The sequence below is a fragment of the Hirundo rustica genome, chromosome 21, assembly GCF_015227805.2.
Source record: "Hirundo rustica isolate bHirRus1 chromosome 21, bHirRus1.pri.v3, whole genome shotgun sequence".
NCBI lineage: Eukaryota > Metazoa > Chordata > Aves > Passeriformes > Hirundinidae > Hirundo > Hirundo rustica.
This window is the reverse complement of record NC_053470.1, coordinates 1,846,815-1,862,934: the sequence shown is the minus strand read 5'-3', so window position 1 is coordinate 1,862,934 and position 16,120 is coordinate 1,846,815. Positions and strand designations below refer to the sequence as shown.

At 39.7% G+C, this 16,120-nt stretch overlaps 1 protein-coding gene and 1 long non-coding RNA gene across 4 annotated transcripts; one reads left to right on the top strand and one right to left on the bottom strand.

Moving 5' to 3' along the window:
- The first annotated feature begins 96 nt into the window (after positions 1-96).
- Positions 97-5,401, top strand: LOC120762135 (uncharacterized). Of its 3 annotated transcripts, none has more exons than XR_005703827.1 (3): positions 97-362; positions 1,275-1,418; positions 4,294-5,401. It is a non-coding gene; the product is annotated as an uncharacterized LOC120762135 (long non-coding RNA). The 3 variants fall into 3 exon arrangements; XR_005703829.1 differs by lacking the exon at positions 97-362 and adding an exon at positions 479-573; XR_005703828.1 differs by lacking the exon at positions 97-362 and adding an exon at positions 582-662.
- Positions 5,402-7,700: 2,299 nt separating this feature from the next.
- Positions 7,701-15,875, bottom strand: CDX4 (caudal type homeobox 4). Its single transcript, XM_040084223.1, has 3 exons — positions 15,443-15,875; positions 10,365-10,510; positions 7,701-7,907 (listed from the first exon to the last, which is right to left on the bottom strand). The coding sequence occupies exons 1-3, from the start codon at positions 15,873-15,875 to the stop codon at positions 7,701-7,703; spliced, it is 786 nt and encodes a 261-aa protein (XP_039940157.1).
- Positions 15,876-16,120: the final 245 nt, after the last annotated feature.

Sequence of the window (16,120 nt, the reverse complement as noted above, 5' to 3'; positions counted from 1 at the left end):
GGCGGGCGCTGAGGGCAGCGCGGCCGCGTACCGAGCCGCGCCGTGCGGTGGGCGGCACCGGGCTGCCCGGAGGCGGTGCCCCCCGCGGAGGTGGTGGGGAGCGGGTTGCAGCCGGTGATGGTGACCGGAGGCGGCCACTCAGGTGCGCGCCCCGCTGCTCCCGAGCCGCGGATAACGAGCCGGCACGGGGAGCTGCTGAGAAGAGTTAGCGTTGGTAGTTATAGCGAAGCCACAATAACCTTGTTAAACGTTTGTTTACAGTGACTCGCTCTAAGCCTTCCGTGTAGAAGGAAGCGGAGTATCTCTACTCTGGTTAGCGTTTATAACTCCCCCGACCTCCCTTCCCGCCGCGCCCGCCTCAGGTGCGCGAGGGTCGCGAGCCGGCGGGGGCGGCTCCCGAGGGGAGTTTTAATTTGCTGGTTACATGGAAGCCGGGAAAAAAACCTCACTGGATTTTAATTTGCTTTTAAAAAAAAAAAAAAAAAAAATCCCCCCGACCCTCCGGCGTACAAGGGGCCTGACTATCTGTACCATTATTACCGGATTTATACCTCCTCCGCGCGCCTCCCTCAGGTGCGTGAGGGTCACGAGCCGGCGCGAGCGGCTCCTGAGGGAAGCGGGGGGCAGCTGCGGATCCTCCTTTCTTTTAACCTCATTTCCAGGTGTGTTTCTGTGACGGTTTTAATAAAAAAACAGCCAGGTAGCAATTTCGGCCCTTCCCCTCTTGTTTTTTTCCCCCGCTGTGTCGCTCCCCGAGACGCCTGAGGTGAAGATAAGGGAGGGCGGGGGTTGTGGGGTTTTCCCGGCGCTTCGGGGTTTGTTGGTGGGTTTGGAAAGTGAGTTATGTGCAGCGTAATGGGGTGGTGAGAGGGAAGAAAATCCACATAGAAATAGCAAAACTGGGGGAAAAAATTCTCTCAGAATACTTCAGGGGAATGCCCCCATCATTGCAAAGGTATAAGGTACTATTGAGGTAATAAGCACTTAATTACTCACCTACTGCAAATGGAAGATAATCCAAAAAGTATTGGTGTTTGTAATTGCAGTGGAATTAAAAACGAAATTGTGAGGGAGATGTTGGTCTTTTTTAGTGTTAGTGTAGCTCCTGTAAAGTGTTTGCTCTGGGATGTGTCCAAATCAGAATTCCTGACCTGCAGGTTGTCTTAGGAATGAACTCACCTCCTCCTGCATGACGTAAAAACGGGTCTCCATCCCTGTTTGTTGTTCCCAGGAAAATACTTTCCTCATAAATCATCTTTATTGTTTTTTTTCAGGAGTTTCTAGACTGCAGCAAAATGCAGATGACTTGACAGTGAAAATTTTTGTTGCCTCCAAAAGTAACGGTGTGTGAACTACAGTTTTTATCAGTGCTGCGTGCTCTTACTTCAGCACATTATCCATCTTATGTGGAGCTCCAGGTAAATAACACTTTAAGCTAGAGAAAAAAATTAAGAGGCAAATTGTTATAAAGTTAAATTTTGTTCTCCTATTTTTGTCAAAATACTTTTTTCTTATTTAGCGTTGAATGTTGCAGTAAATTGCAGAGAAGGTAAGTAATTGACCAGATACTGAAAATGCATCCTGTTTAGAAACATGATAAAAAAGAGAAAATTATTCCATATTTAAGGATCTGGTTTTTTTTCTATTCCATCTTTATATAGTCTCATAACCAATGGAAAGAAAGTGTTGAAACAACTGAATTAAAGTTATATATAAGAGTATTAATAAGGTACTGGTCTCTGTTTTACTCTCAGTTAAATTCTGGATGTTTGCTTTAACTGGTGTGAAAACCAAAAAGGTGAGTGTTGTAACCCAAAGCAGTGGAAGAAATGATAGTTCTGATGCTGTGCATTTACATTATGGGCTTTGATCTTCAGTTGAGATTGCCTTGGTTCGTGGCTGCTTTGGTGACCTGCCCATAAGAAGGGTCATAGAATGGTCGGGATGGAAAGGGGTCTTAAAGCCACGGGCAGGGACATGTTCTACTATCCCAGGGTGCTCCAAGCCCTGCCCAGCCTTGCCTTGGACACTTCCACTTGCATGTGTTCAGTGTTTTCCCAATAAAAATGTCCTGAAAATTTCACAAGGATGAAAGAGCAAGGGACGTTCCGCTTGTGAATGTGTGCTGGGAGGTGAAATGAATCCCGTGGACTTGTCTGCAAGGATGTACAGCTGTCACATTCCCTACGACAATGGTGACACTCAGGGCAAACAGGAACACATTCGGCACAGTCTCGTGTTTAATTGAAAAACCTCCATTTAATGCAACCTGGGTTTTGATTTAATAAACAAGCTAATGTTACAGACATTTAAATGGATGTTGTGCCAGAAGGACAACTGTGATGGCATTAAGGCATGAGCTCGAAAGCAGGTGGTGCAATAATTTGCTGTATTGAATGTAAAATGAAGCATAACTTACTGTGTGACCTCTTTATAATGAGAGTCAGAGGTGTTAACAAACCAAGAAAAGAGTGTTGTTAATTGGAAAAAGTACTTTGTTATAGCAGCTTCATATTTAACATCTTACACTTTTAAATAATAGATTGAAGTCAAAGTTCAGCTGAAGTTTCAGCGGACTTTTTTTTTTATTTGTATGTGTTCTCTCCCATAGGAACAATGACCATCTGGGTAAAGATGGGCTATTTCAGAAAAAACATCTTTTGTATCCCATGTCTGTATTTAAAGAATGTTTGAGAAGTAAATACTACAGGGAGTTTTTTCAGGATGCCTTATCAAACTTTATGGCTTCACAGGAAGAAAGAGAAGTTTCATTTTCAGTACTTCTTTAGGATTCTGTTTATTTGATGAAACTATTATACCATAAAAAGTGAAAGATTTGTGGAAGGATGATCATCTCTGGCAATGTTTATCCACAGAAATCACTTCCTTTCTTGGAATCAAAAGTGTTCTTATATAGAGCATGAAATGCAAAGAGCAGAAAAGCCAGGAGTTAAACCAAAGCAAAATATTAGATAAAGGCACTGTTGGGAGAACATGGAAAGGGAAAGTTATTATGGGCCTGAGAAATTCTGAGTCTTCCAATGACCTTTTCCCCTGTTCTACACAAACCACCACCACACAGGCATTCTTCAGGAGGAAGAATATAAAACAAGTGATGTCAGGTTGGCTCTCAGAATTCCCTCATTTCAGAAAGGAAGAGTTTGTTGGATAATGGGAATAGAGTTTGGAGTGGGAATGTCTCTTGGAGTTTGGAGAATGTATTACATGCTTCTTGATCAACTAATGCAAACGCTTTTCCCAGAGTGATTTGCATCTCACTGCAAGTTCCCATTATTTTGTTCAGAAGTAGAAATGTGGAACTCATTAGGCAAATGTGGATATGTTCATTTGTTGAAAAAAGGCAAGTCAAGAGTTGCATGTGAGGTTCAATGAAACTGGTTTTATGATACAAATATCTTGTAATAGAAGGGTTTTGGCTTTGTGCAGGGGTCTGCAGCTCTGTGCTGCCTATACTGAAAATGCCTGATGTAGATCAAGTTTCAAAAATAATCTAAGTTTCAAGAGATTGTCAGGTTTCTGGTCCAGGGTTGTTGTTTTTTGGGGGTTTTTTTTGACCAGGATGACTTCTACAAATAGCCATTTAGGGGTTTAAATTATGCTGTCTTCGTAAACTGATATTGTAAATATCTTATAATGAGGTACTTTCCCATTTCTAATCTAAGCTGTCTGTAATTAAGGGTACATCTGTATTTTTCTTTATTTTCTCCCACTGATCAATATTTAGAAGTCAGTTAATAAAGCAAATTCACTGTGATGCTACACTGAGTGTCGGCAGGAGCAGTTTGTGCCAGAGGCCCTCCTTGATGAAGTGTTTGTGGATGGTGGGACTGAGGAGGACAGTTCTGCCAAAGCTTTGGACCTCTCAGCATTCTCATAAGAATCGAGATGATTCAGAGAAATGTCAGAAGAGATTTGCTGGCTGCTGGCATTAGACAGTTGTGTGATGTAGAGTTTTCTTTTGATATCAGCATGATGTTAAAAGGGCTCACTACCTTGCAAACTGGAACCACCAGCCAATCAGCTGAATTCAAACAGTGTGATGGTTTTCTATTTACATACAGTGAAAAACAGGAAACCTGGAGAACTTGGGGACGAGACCTGCTGGGTGCAAGGGATGGCATTTGATTTATTATTGTTTTATTTGCTTAACAGTGCTAAGGGAGTGTATAACTAAAGTCCCTGGAGAAATCTTCAAAGGAAGAAAGATAAATATTGAAAAATGTTATGTATACCTTTAGTGTTTCATCCATGTAAATACAAATTTAAATACAGGTGCTGATCACATCTGCTGAAGTTTCTCCTTCACAGAAGCAATGCTGAAGAGTCAAACACAGCTGCCCGGAAAATGGTAGAATACAAAGGCTTAGACTGTGGTGCCTCCATCCAAGTGCAGGCCCTGATCTCGTGTTCCCGTGCTGGCAGAGCATGACTCATGGATGGGCTCCTGTCAGGCTGGCCTGGAGTCCTTAACGGGCCTTCAAAATGTACCAGCACAAAGTGCTCCATTTGTATTTTGCTTTGGGATGATGTTTTCTGGCTCATGGCGTAGCTGCAGTCTGATAAAGTGTCTAAGGCCTGCGAGAGGCAGGGTAAGGATTTTCTTTGAGCTGCTTGCCAGTTCCCCTTCTCTCTGGCTTTGCAGCCTCCTGATCTGATACTCTGCCTGCAGTTAACCACTCCCTGATGGAGTTTACTAAAAAATACCCTCATTAGTCTAAAGGAGTTTAATAATTTTTCCTTGGATTATTTTGAGAAACAGCTGTGCCACTGCACTTAGGTTGAAAGGAATGCTAGGATCCGTATTGGGGGTAGTTATGCACAGCAACACATGAGGGGGATAACTTCTTACTTGACCTAACTGTAGTCAGAGAAGATAATTTGATCCACTCTGTAGGCTTAGAGATCATTATCTATGGATGAAGAGACTCTCCCCTAAATATTAACATAAGTTTGGGATACATTTAAAACACATCTGATGGATAAAATTCCGGATAAAGATCATGAAAAAGGAAAACAGTTTTTATTGACAAGACTGGTATTAAATATGCCAGAGGAGGTGTTTTTTGTCCCACTCCATCTCTAAAAACTTCTAAAATGGGTTCATTTAGAGTGATTTCCTTTATCAGCTGTGGTTGTTCTGAGTGCAGTCAGTGGCTCCTCTGAGCAGTTTGTCATGGCAGGGTGCTGTTTCCTGACTGCCTGGAGCTTGCTTAGAATCTGCAAGATGATTTGAATGTGTTGAATGTGAATCCAGTAAATAACTGTGTATCATTTCAGTTTTTGTCATAAATTAGAAGGGAAATCTGAAGCAATGCATTTCTAATACACAAATATAGTGAACAGTGCATTGTGTGTTACAGCCGTACTTGCCGTTCCCCCTTGTTGATATAAAAACTGATCAGAGGGGAAAAAAAAAAATCTGAAAACTAGAAGTTTTCTCTCTCTCCATTTCTGTGCCACTGCTAAGCCTCACAAGAGCCTCTCCTGGTTTCCATAGAAATAGCCCTTCTGCTGATTTGAGGTAAAGGTTCACTTCCCTTTTTTCTTGTATTTCTAAAGTCTGAGTTTCCTGAGAGATTATTTTATCTTCTATATCCTTCATGTATAGAAGGACAACCCAAGTAAAGGGACTGGTGCAACTAGGGAAACTTCCTCTCCCAAGGAAAAAGTCTGGATTTATTTGACTGAAAAGAAGAGAAAAAGGCATGTGTGTGTCACATGTGCACGTCTGTGAATCTGAACAGAACCAGCTCTGTGTGTTCATGTTCCACAACGTGCTCTGGCTCCTAAAATGTCCGTGTGATCCCACTGGAACATCAAAGAGTGGATTTAGGAGATCCTAAATTAAAGCCATGCAGATGTAGTCTCAATTTCTGGGCTGAGTTTTATAAGTATTTATATACACAAGATTTTCTCTTTACAGTTTGTTTGCGTTAGAATACACCCATTTCTTTGAACCATATGATAGATGACTAGAAAATATATTGGGGAACCACCCACAAAATGTTTACAGTGAGTAAAGTCTTAATCTGTGTTACAGGATTTCTTCCTAGTTTAGTTTGAGACATTTATGTCTACAAAGATATAATTCAGAATTTAGTTCTGATGAGTGTTATTCTTGTAACTTCAAACAGAATTGCTTTCATGGAGTTACTCTAAAAGAGTTATTTTAAAATAAACGGGGAATAGTGAGGCTTATCCTCAAATTTGTTATCTAGTGTTTTGAATCCAGATGATGAGAGCTTTGACAAGTTCTGTCCACAGTGTTCAGTGCATTATCAATGCTCATTGACATGGAGAAAAGCAGAATTTATTCTGCTGTTTCTGAGAGCAAGAGTTTGATGTTGCTGAAATAAGTGATGCATGATTTTCATAACGCTGTTTGCTGTTTGTGTTCTGCTTTTTCCCTTTTTATTACCATTTCTCCCCATGACATTTTCAGGAATATTATTTTTTCCCAATAGAGCTGTTCACATGTATAGTAACAAAAAGGTCATATTAAGAAATTCCAAAGAATAGTACTACTGAAGGGCTTGGGGGATTTTTTTTTAGTGCTTTGGGTTTTCTTTCTGTTTTTTCCAGACTCATCACTTGTCTTTCAGATACCATTGCTACCTTCTCACCTGCCAACATGGAGCAGTAATTAAAGCAAACCCCATTGTGATCCTGTCCTTAATTTGTCCTCTTTCAGGAGTGCCCATGAAGTGAACATTTCTTTTGTGGTTGCTTAGCTGCAGGTGACAGCTTCAAAATGCCCTCTCAGCTACTTTGGGAGAGTTGTTACCTTCAGCCCCAAAGAAGTCAGGGATAAAATCAGTGGCCTGAGACTGCTCCTGTTTCACTTCAAATGTTTAAAGACGTCAAGCAAATTCTTTATTTGCTTTTTGGTGGTTTGCTTGTAGTAACAGTTCTGTTTCCATTCCATTTGTGCTCGGATTTTTGAATATGTGCAGTCCTAGAAGATTGAGGTAATACTTATCTTCCAAATTATCTGGCATTTCCTAATGTACATGAGAAATTGCTGCTTTTCTTACAGTTGAACAAATCTTGGCAGGTTTGGTATATTCTGTATCTGTAACTATTGCTTGAATACAATTCCATAGAGCAGAGATGATAAGTGTTTTTTAATTAAATGCAATATGCTGGTATAGCAACATTATTATGTTCCTTGAGCATTTAGAAGTGTTTTAAATGGTTTTGCTGTTTTCAAAAAGTAGCATTCTTTTCAGTCCATTTAAGTGTAAATATTTATTAACGTCTACGGTTTCCTCTAATTATATAAATGGAACAAGCCAAACACACCCAGATTCTTATATTTTCTGCAATAGAACTCTATTTTATAATCAATTCTCTTAGTTTTCTGTTTATATGTATGATCAGACTAGAACTACCTGTACTGAATCTTCAGCTGTATCATTCTCTGTGTCAGTGTCTGAAGCAAATTACCTGCTAGCAAAGATACCAAGAGAAGAGTCTTAGCAGCACAAAGTCCCTGAGATTTTTGCAATAATTAAAATATTTTGGTTATAGGCTCAGGTTTCCTGCTTAGAAATCAGCACTCTGAAGGCAGATAAATGAAAATGGTCCCTTGCAAATCTGAGTTTCCAAGGCGGGGGTGGCAGTGTTGGAGAAATCCATTCTTGTTTTTTCTTTTTTCCTGTTTTGTTTTTTCCCTCTGTTCATTCTGAAACTATGACTTGATGAATGTCATTAGGCTGTAATCCATTTATTCCATGTGGTGGTGGGAACAGAGTATTTGACAGTTCATTTGGACTGAGTGAACCAGAGTCACTCTGAGCAGAGCCCCCGCTGCCATCAAACTGTGAGATTTTCTTCTTGATCATTTTTCTCTCTTTTGCTCGGCGATTCTGGAACCAGATTTTCACCTGGGACATTATAAATGATACCTGATTAATTCAAAGTGCTGCTGAAGCTTTTGCAGTAATTATAGCAATGGAAATGTAGCTAAGTTCAAAAACATTATTTAAAAATCCCAAAACTCAAACAAAAAGCCATGAGGAAAAAAGCCCCAAAGCTAAAACCAAACAAAAAACCCTCCATGAACCAAAATACTGAATTTGTGCAGTGAAGAGTTTTTGCATTATTCTGTATTAAATTTTGGCATAGTAATCAATGGAAAATTTTTTCCTTCTTTCTTGATTTCCTTTTTTCTTGGGCCTGGTGTAAAGTGCACACACTGTGTTATATTTAGGAAAACAGAAATCAATGAACTCATTGAGACTCGGAGGCCACAGAGTTCATCCTTTCAGATTTGCCAGTGTCATAATTTAGGAAGATGCAATTATGGGTTAATTGTGAAGATTTCTTTATTCTCTATGTTACAGATAATTCAAAGCCAAGTAGTGAGGATTCTTTTTCTTTGTTTATGTTGTGAGTGATTTTTGTGTGTGCATATATTCTTATGTATTTACAAGTTTTAATTGTTTTTATTACTGTAATATATATTTAAACATGTATTTTACAGATACATATGTACTGTTATATGCATAAATAGATATATCAGCATTACTTAGAGACAGTCAATTTCTCAGACTCATTGTGCAGGTGAAAGACTTACCTATTTAAAATCTACTTTAAGTGTCTCTATTTTCTTTCCTTATGTGAAAGTGTGAATGAGGAGGAACTTCTGCTTGTGTTTTCCTTCCTGCTAACTGTTCTTAATTCACAGTATTTGTTACAGCCTTTAAGGTGTGTTGAATACAATGCAATATAGAAAGTTGTACCCTTGCTTTGTATTAAAAATCCCAGTCGTTTATATTTATTTTTTATATAGCTTGCTGGTATTGGCATGAAGAAGCATTTAGCTTTGTCCGTCCTGTGGAAATGCATATCAGTTACATATTTTGTCTACATTATACTTGAAGGAATTTCATCAGTTAGAAATGGGGTGGCATTAGGAGCAGCAGCTCTGTAAAAGGAAACAGCTGATTTTCTATAGGATCACTGGTGACTCCAGCTGTGTCTGTGTTCTAAATCAGCCAGCTTGCATAACATTGAGGTGGAGGTTGCAAATCTCATAATTGCAATTCTCTGAAAATTTTCCAGTGCAGCTCTTTCCTACTGTGTGACAAATTCCAGTCCATCCATGATAAACTTGGTTTTTGTTGTTCCTGCCTGGGAGCACTCAGTCTGTGCAGTGCACTGTCTGTACCATTTGGGTCTGGGACTGAACATCTCTCAACAAAAATATGTCTATAAAATTCCAGTGCTGTATTCTAAAATACCATTGGTTGTCTCTGCATTCATCCCAGCCCCCATTGGTCCCTCTCTATTCCATACTCCTCCACAGACTGAGTGCAGAAGGAGGAGGCCACTAAAAGAGGAACATTTTAAGAGACCTGAATGTGTATATTTAGAAACAACAAAAGCTTGTAAAATTCTAAAAAAAAAAAAAAAATCTGTAGTTTATATTTACCTCAGGGCAATAATCTGTTTTTTAAATGAGATGACTAATTCAGTATCACCAAATCTGCCCTTCTCCTCCAGCTATAGCAGAACCATTGCAATTCTGGAGGCTTGGATCCAGCAGGTATTATATCCACACACTGCAGAGCTGTGTTGGGAAAGGTACTCTCCAACACAGGGATTTTAGGGAATTCATCCTGAATTCCTCCAGTGTCTGTATGAACACAGCTAACCTGGCTGTGTCCTGCTCAGGAGCCTGGCTTTATCCAGGACAGAGATCAAATATTTACTGAATATCACTGAAGGCAGAGCTGCTCTCCAAGGGAGCAAGGATCCAAGTATGCACTTGAACATTCCCTGGATGGATAGTCTTGGCCACACATGTGTGGGAAAAAGAGATCCTGATTTGAAAATCCAAGGCTGTAAAACCCCCCTGAATATGCTGAAATCTGAGAGAGGAAGAATGTAGCCTGTGGAAATTGTGGCAATATATTTGTAACAAAAAAACCCCCATAGATATCTAGTTGGATTGAGTTTTAACTTTCCTGTCTTCCAGCTGAAATATATCAAATGCTTTGGATTTTTTTGCTGGCCATTATTTGGTGTGATTTCAAGAAGAAATACAATTATGAATGTTGTAACTCTTGGGACCATAGCTAAGATCCTGTTAAGCTGAAGTGTTTAAATTCCAGCTGCCTAGCAAGCTAGAAAGTAAGAATAACTACTTTTTAAAGTATAAGTTAACTCCTAATGTTGAGTTCCATATAACTGGAGGGTTCTGTCAAATGAGCCTATGAATAACTATGGGTTGTGTAGTGGTTCTCTGTGTGAAATGCAGAGAGGCAGGAGGTGGCTGCTGCTGCATCCCCTGGCATTGCCTGGGCACTGTGGGCACACCTGAGGGGTGCTCTCTGTACCTGTCTTTCGGAGAGTCCCAGGTTTGCTGCGAGTTCTGACTTCCTCCTGATTGTAATGTATCTGTTGCAGTGAAATTCCTTCTCTAATTCCAGTCTCTGGTGATCTGTATAAACAACCCGGTACTTTTCTTTTGTTCTTGTTTTACCTGGTTAGGAAAGAAAGAAAGAATATTCATATATTAAGTTGGATTTTCCATAGCGGCTTGCAAACGCCTCAGGCATTTCACAGACATTAATTAAATTACAGAATACTTGTATGGGATTGTTTGCTGTGGTACAGAGGAGGAATAGAGGTGCAGGGTGAAATAACAGAGTATTGGTTACCATAACTGTCTTTCCTTCTTTATTTCCCTCTCTCTGTAAACATAAATTTAAATGTGAAGCTCTTAAGTGATGAACACCCTGAAGCATCTTAAATAATTCATAACAATGCATAATTGGTGCTGGCTATATTAATCTCAAAGGAGTTTCATTTCAGTGCTCAGTGAAGTGACTTCTGTGTCTATGAGAGCATAAATACCCAGGATTTCAAGACTGAGCTTCAGTCACAATTTGTGCAGTTGTACCGTGGCCTAACTCTTTATCTGAGTTTCTAAAGATTGTTTCTCTAGCACAAAGATATGTCCTACTAGAAATGCTTTTCCTTTCTTGCGTGGCCATAGGATAAACTTAGAAGTTCAATAATAGTTTCATTTATTTTTTCAAAAAGGTCCAGTCTTGCAAGGTGCTGAGTGCCTGTAGGATATTCCTGCGGGTACTCTGTGCTGGGCTTCCCTTTAGAGTTGGAGGTACTTGACAATTTGTAAGATGAGGCAGTAAAATCTTGTAAAAGGGTTTCAAGATCATCCTCTCTCTAATGTATAAAAGAAATATTCTTAGGTATATTGGATAAATGCTGTTAAGTAAACATTACTAAATGTTTAGAATCTATCTCTCATGTAATAAAATTTTTAAGCAATTCTTCATGTAGTAATAATCCAGAGAGATCAGTTTGCAATTTATTTGTTCTCCTTTGCACTTTCAACAGCCAACTAGATAGTTTTCCTTTTTGCTTCTGATCTTCCCAGGTTTTTTTTGATGTGAGTTTTCTGGGACAAACTGTAGGACAAAGACTCCTTTAAAGTGGTTCCCTAAAATCCATTGAGGTGTTAAGATGAAGCACACGCCACACAAAGGAGCGACAAGGAGATCTTATCAAGAACCCCTTTCACATTCAGAAACACAAGCCAATTGGTTTGGAATTTACAAGCCCTAAACAAATGTCAGACGCTTTCATCTTAGCAGAGGAAAAAGGGACAGAAATAGATGAAGGAATATTTTTTTCCTCAGTTCTCTTTAATTTTGGACCGACACCGAGGACAGACTGGGATATTTTTATCTGAAGATAGACATAGCTGAAATATGCATAATTAGGGATATTTTCCCAAATCCTATGCCACTTCGACTTCCAGCATAGAAGATTTTCCTGCCTAAATTCGCAGGACTGAATCATCCAACTAAGTTTACTTTTTTCATGGTACAAATCGTTGGCTTTGAAATATTTGCCCTCAGTGATAGTTCTAATGCTAACAATAGTATAGATATTCAGGTTCCTTGTAAACTGAGGGCTTAGAGGGAATCTTTGAAAACAAGTTAAAATTCAACAAGGTTATTCCGGCCTCACTATAATCAGCAAATATAGCCATGATTTGAGGGGGTGGAGAAAAGGAGTAGTTTTCCCCATTCCCCTTGGTCATAAAATTCACAGAGTATTTCTTCTGAAGACAATAAAGCTGGGAGAAGGCCTCTTTATTTGCTGTGAAAATCATCACCCTTTCCGGCAATATAATTCCTGAAGAAAAGAGGGAGAAGGAAGAGACAAGAGTGCATATCAAAGCAAAGTGAAGTGTTAAAAGGGTCTGTTGCCTCAATATGACAGATAGGCCTCAAAACCTCAGACAATGTAGGCCAGTGGAAAATAGATGTCACAACTAATTTACAAAGAAAAATAAATTAGCATTAAAGCAGGAGCTTGGCGTTTTTTCCTGCTTTTCTGTTTCGCTTTCTGGCCATGTTTCTGCTGTTCTGTAATCTGAATTACTTGTACATCACTGCTTATTTAAACAGACATAAAATGTGTTGGCTATAGTTTAAAAAAAATCCTGTAGCTGAGCTTGTAACATATGAAAATCATGCTGATCTTTTGTTTAGTCCTGTTAAGGCCACTTCTCTTTCTGAGAAGGGTCACTCCCAGATGAAGTTTCATGTGAAGTTTAAATCTTTTTCTAGGCCCTTTAGATACCTTTTTGGTAAGTTTTACACTTTGAAGGTTCTCTTGCTCTCAGAAAGAACACATCTCACAGGGTTAAAAAATAATGGGAAGTTCTGCTCCAGCATAACTGAATTCGATGGTAGTTTTTATCACAGATTTTCAGTAAAACCAGGATCAGACTGTCAGGAATTCCTTAGATGTTTTTTTCCTCACTTGGAGGGCATGACTGGGAGGATCTCTTAACCAAGCTCACTTTCCATGTTTGATTTTTTAAAAATTTCTTATTACCTTGTATATTTGCAATGCTTGTGTGTTTGAAGTAAAACAAGGGTTGGTTCTGAATATGCAGTTACGGTCTTTTAGTCAAAGGACGTCTCATTTCAACTCACTTTTTATCTGTTGAAAGGACAGAGTACTTCTGTCTTTGTGATCTTGTTTCATCCTTAAGATTGACTTAATCAGGTAAATTTTCATTTCACTTTACCAGCAGTTGATTTTTTTTTTTTTTTTTTTTTTGTATGAAATGCTAAATAAGAATATTGAATCAGAATGTAGTGTATTAAATACAGAGAAGAAACCCACTGGCATCCCCTCACTCCAAATAATTCCCGCTGTCTTTAGGACAGTATTTCAGGAGGCTCCCTCATCTAATTAGTTGTGTTGTGGTTTCTGTTACTCCTCTCTGCTCACATACACTGATGTGTGTGTGCACTGGTGGAGTTAAGGACATACACATGTTTCTGCATAGAAATAGGGTTGTAATTCTGGAATTTTAAGGCAACAAACTTTATTAAGCAGCGATAACATTGAAGGAGAGGAACCAGTAGCTACTTTTGATAACCCAGATAATATTATGGGAATAAGGGAAAAAAGCAAGTGTGTTTCAAAGATGGGTTGTAATGGCATTAAGTCAGTTCTCTTCTAGAGAAAACAGTGATGAAGTGGTACAGAGCAGTTACATGCATCATTTTAGCCTTGTAATTTATTTGAATTTTCTTTCATTTATCACATTTTTTTTCTGTGTCAGGATAACAATTTTCTGTGTTTTTTTTTTTTTTTTTTTTTTTTTTTTAAAAAAAAAAAACAATGAAAAGCCAAACCTCTTTGGTACTTGTTTTGCACAGTTACCACATTTGTGCTTTACCCTCATGATCTTTTTTTAAGGTGGGTTGATGCCTTGAGCTCACTTCTGTGAAGTCCTTGGGTGTTTTTAACACTTCAAAGGATTGGGTTCTAGGAATGCACAGCCTCAGGTCATGCAGCTATTGATGGGCTCTGTTCCACCTGTCCCGAATGGTTCATAAAGTATTTCAGAATGTGTGTAAATCCTGTGTAAGCGCTTTCTAGACCAGAGATGAATTTAGGCCTAAAACTGTGTCTCTGAATTGCAAATATATTTTATAAATTTGGACAAGCGCATGAGAAACCTTTCAGGGCCTTCCAAGACCGTTCAATAAGTGTAAAGCAAGGATTTAGATTTTCAAATGTGTTAAACTTTAAAATGTTATTCTTCAAGAATGCCACACATTGAAAATTCAATGCCAACATGACACAGGCAGGGCTGCCTCACTGACATTCAGTAGTCTCAGCTGAATTTGATCTACACTCGAGTCTTGCATCACTTCTACACCTGGCAATCTCCAGTGATGTTAATGAAGTTACTGGGATTTACATGAGTATACACAAGGGAGGAAAGCAGACTGAATCTGCCTGGCTTTGAAGGCCTTTGTGGAGGCTCCAATTGGCTGGGACAGCATTGTGATATCCTAATGTTCACCAGGCATTTTATATTTAGTAACAGAGGCAAAACAATGTGTGCCTGCTTTATAATTAAGAAACAATTACCAGGCTAATTTTGCTCCTGATTAATAACCGTTTGGAGGATTCTGTCTGAAGCAGCAGTGCAGATTTTCTGTGTCTTCTAAGATTGCTCCAATTGTGCTTGCTCTGCTTTCTTTCGAGCATTTCTTTGATGCTCCCTAACACAAATTTACTACTTTTAGCCTTAATGGATTTAGCAAACCTTGCTACACCCAGTTTCCACCTTGGGAATATACATGGAAGTGTTCACAAGCAGGCAGCTTGTGGCAAGAACAGGCGCATCAGTGAGTGGCACTTGTAGGAAAGAGATTTCTAATTGTGTAATTGTGGAAGCTGAAAAATTCTGGCATGTAAGGAAAGTAAAACTGATGTGAAATTAAATGAAAGAGGAAGCTTAACCAAGGAATTATGTGATCTGCAAACAAAGTAGTCCATGCTGATTGTTTAAGTCAGATTGCTTTACTAGGAATATTTATGCTCATTGGATAAATCTGGGCAGAAAAATGAGATGCAGGAAAATTGTAGAAAATTGCATAATCACTGCAGTTAGATCAGAGCACATAGTTTTCTTTATAATTATTGAGAAGTCTGTAAGGTTTAAGAAGATCAGCCTGGGTCTATATTGAAATCTCCCCTGCAGCACAAAATAACTTTGTAGTATTTTTGTCTGTGACTGTTAAATCATGCTGCATTGCTCTGTAACACTTCCATGATTTTCATGTTTGTCACACAAAATGCTTTATAGAGCGTTCCAACAGAGATTCCTGGAGCTGAGCTCCAGCCATGTCTGACCACATCAGCCATTCCACTACAGCACCCACATAAAGCCTTTATGGGAGAAAGTGAAACTGGCACAAATTTAGTTAAAACTGTGTTAAACAGCAGTAAGTTAAATCACTGTCATAAACGACCCATCAACCTATGTGTTTCAAGTAAAGTTGATTATTTCTAAGCTCAGTAATAGCAAAAGATGCTTCCTGAGGTTGGAAGTTGAATTTGCACTCACCAGCAGTGTTGGTTTGCACCGTTTTCCTCATCCACTCGTAAGAGCTGTGCCTTTGGCTGTTGGGAGAGATTTGCTGGGCATTAATTGTATCTACAGGAGGTAAGGCTGCAGCAGCAGCAGCGGGGTGCAGGGAGCTGTAGTCGGCAGAGCTGTAGGAGCCCTGGCCAGGGGACGAGCCGTTGATGTGGGCAGCGGGCACGGCGCTGGAAGGGCCTGGGCCGTAGGCGCTCCAGTCCTCGCGCTGGGGGCCGTAGTGGGAGCCCCAGGCCGGCGCCGCCTGCCCGTGGGTGTCCAGGCCTGGCACAGGGTGGTATCCCATGTAGTCGGAGTAGGCTGGAGCAGACACGAAGTTTTGCACGGGCAGGTTGTTGTTGGCCCTGGCAGATCCTGGGTACATGCTGGGCTCCTTCTCCAAGAGCGAGCTGACGTACATGGCTGTCCCGGACTGTAAACACGGCGTCACAACATCTTGTTCCTCAGTGTCTTCTTTTACTGCCCAAAAATATTTGTGTTTTCTCTAATAATGCCACTCTGCTTGGAATCTTCTACTTCATCCTCTTTTATTATCAACTGTGTTACCAGGTGCTGGTGGTAATGGTTTACCAAGATCTTGTCTGACGTCAGCCCAACTGCCTGCCTCATAATTACATTTACATTCAAATGAAGGGCTGACCAACC

Excerpts from the sequence above, each read along its gene's own strand:
- CDX4 (XM_040084223.1), bottom strand. The coding sequence starts at position 15,875 with ATGTACGTCAGCTCGCTCTTGGAGAAGGAGCCCAGCATGTACCCAGGA. Across the intron at positions 10,511-15,442 it reads GGTGCAAACCAACACTGCTG|GTAAAACAAGAACAAAAGAA; the intron begins GTGAGTGCAAAT and ends TTTCCTAACCAG. Across the intron at positions 7,908-10,364 it reads TGGGACTCTCCGAAAGACAG|GTGAAAATCTGGTTCCAGAA; the intron begins GTACAGAGAGCA and ends ATAATGTCCCAG.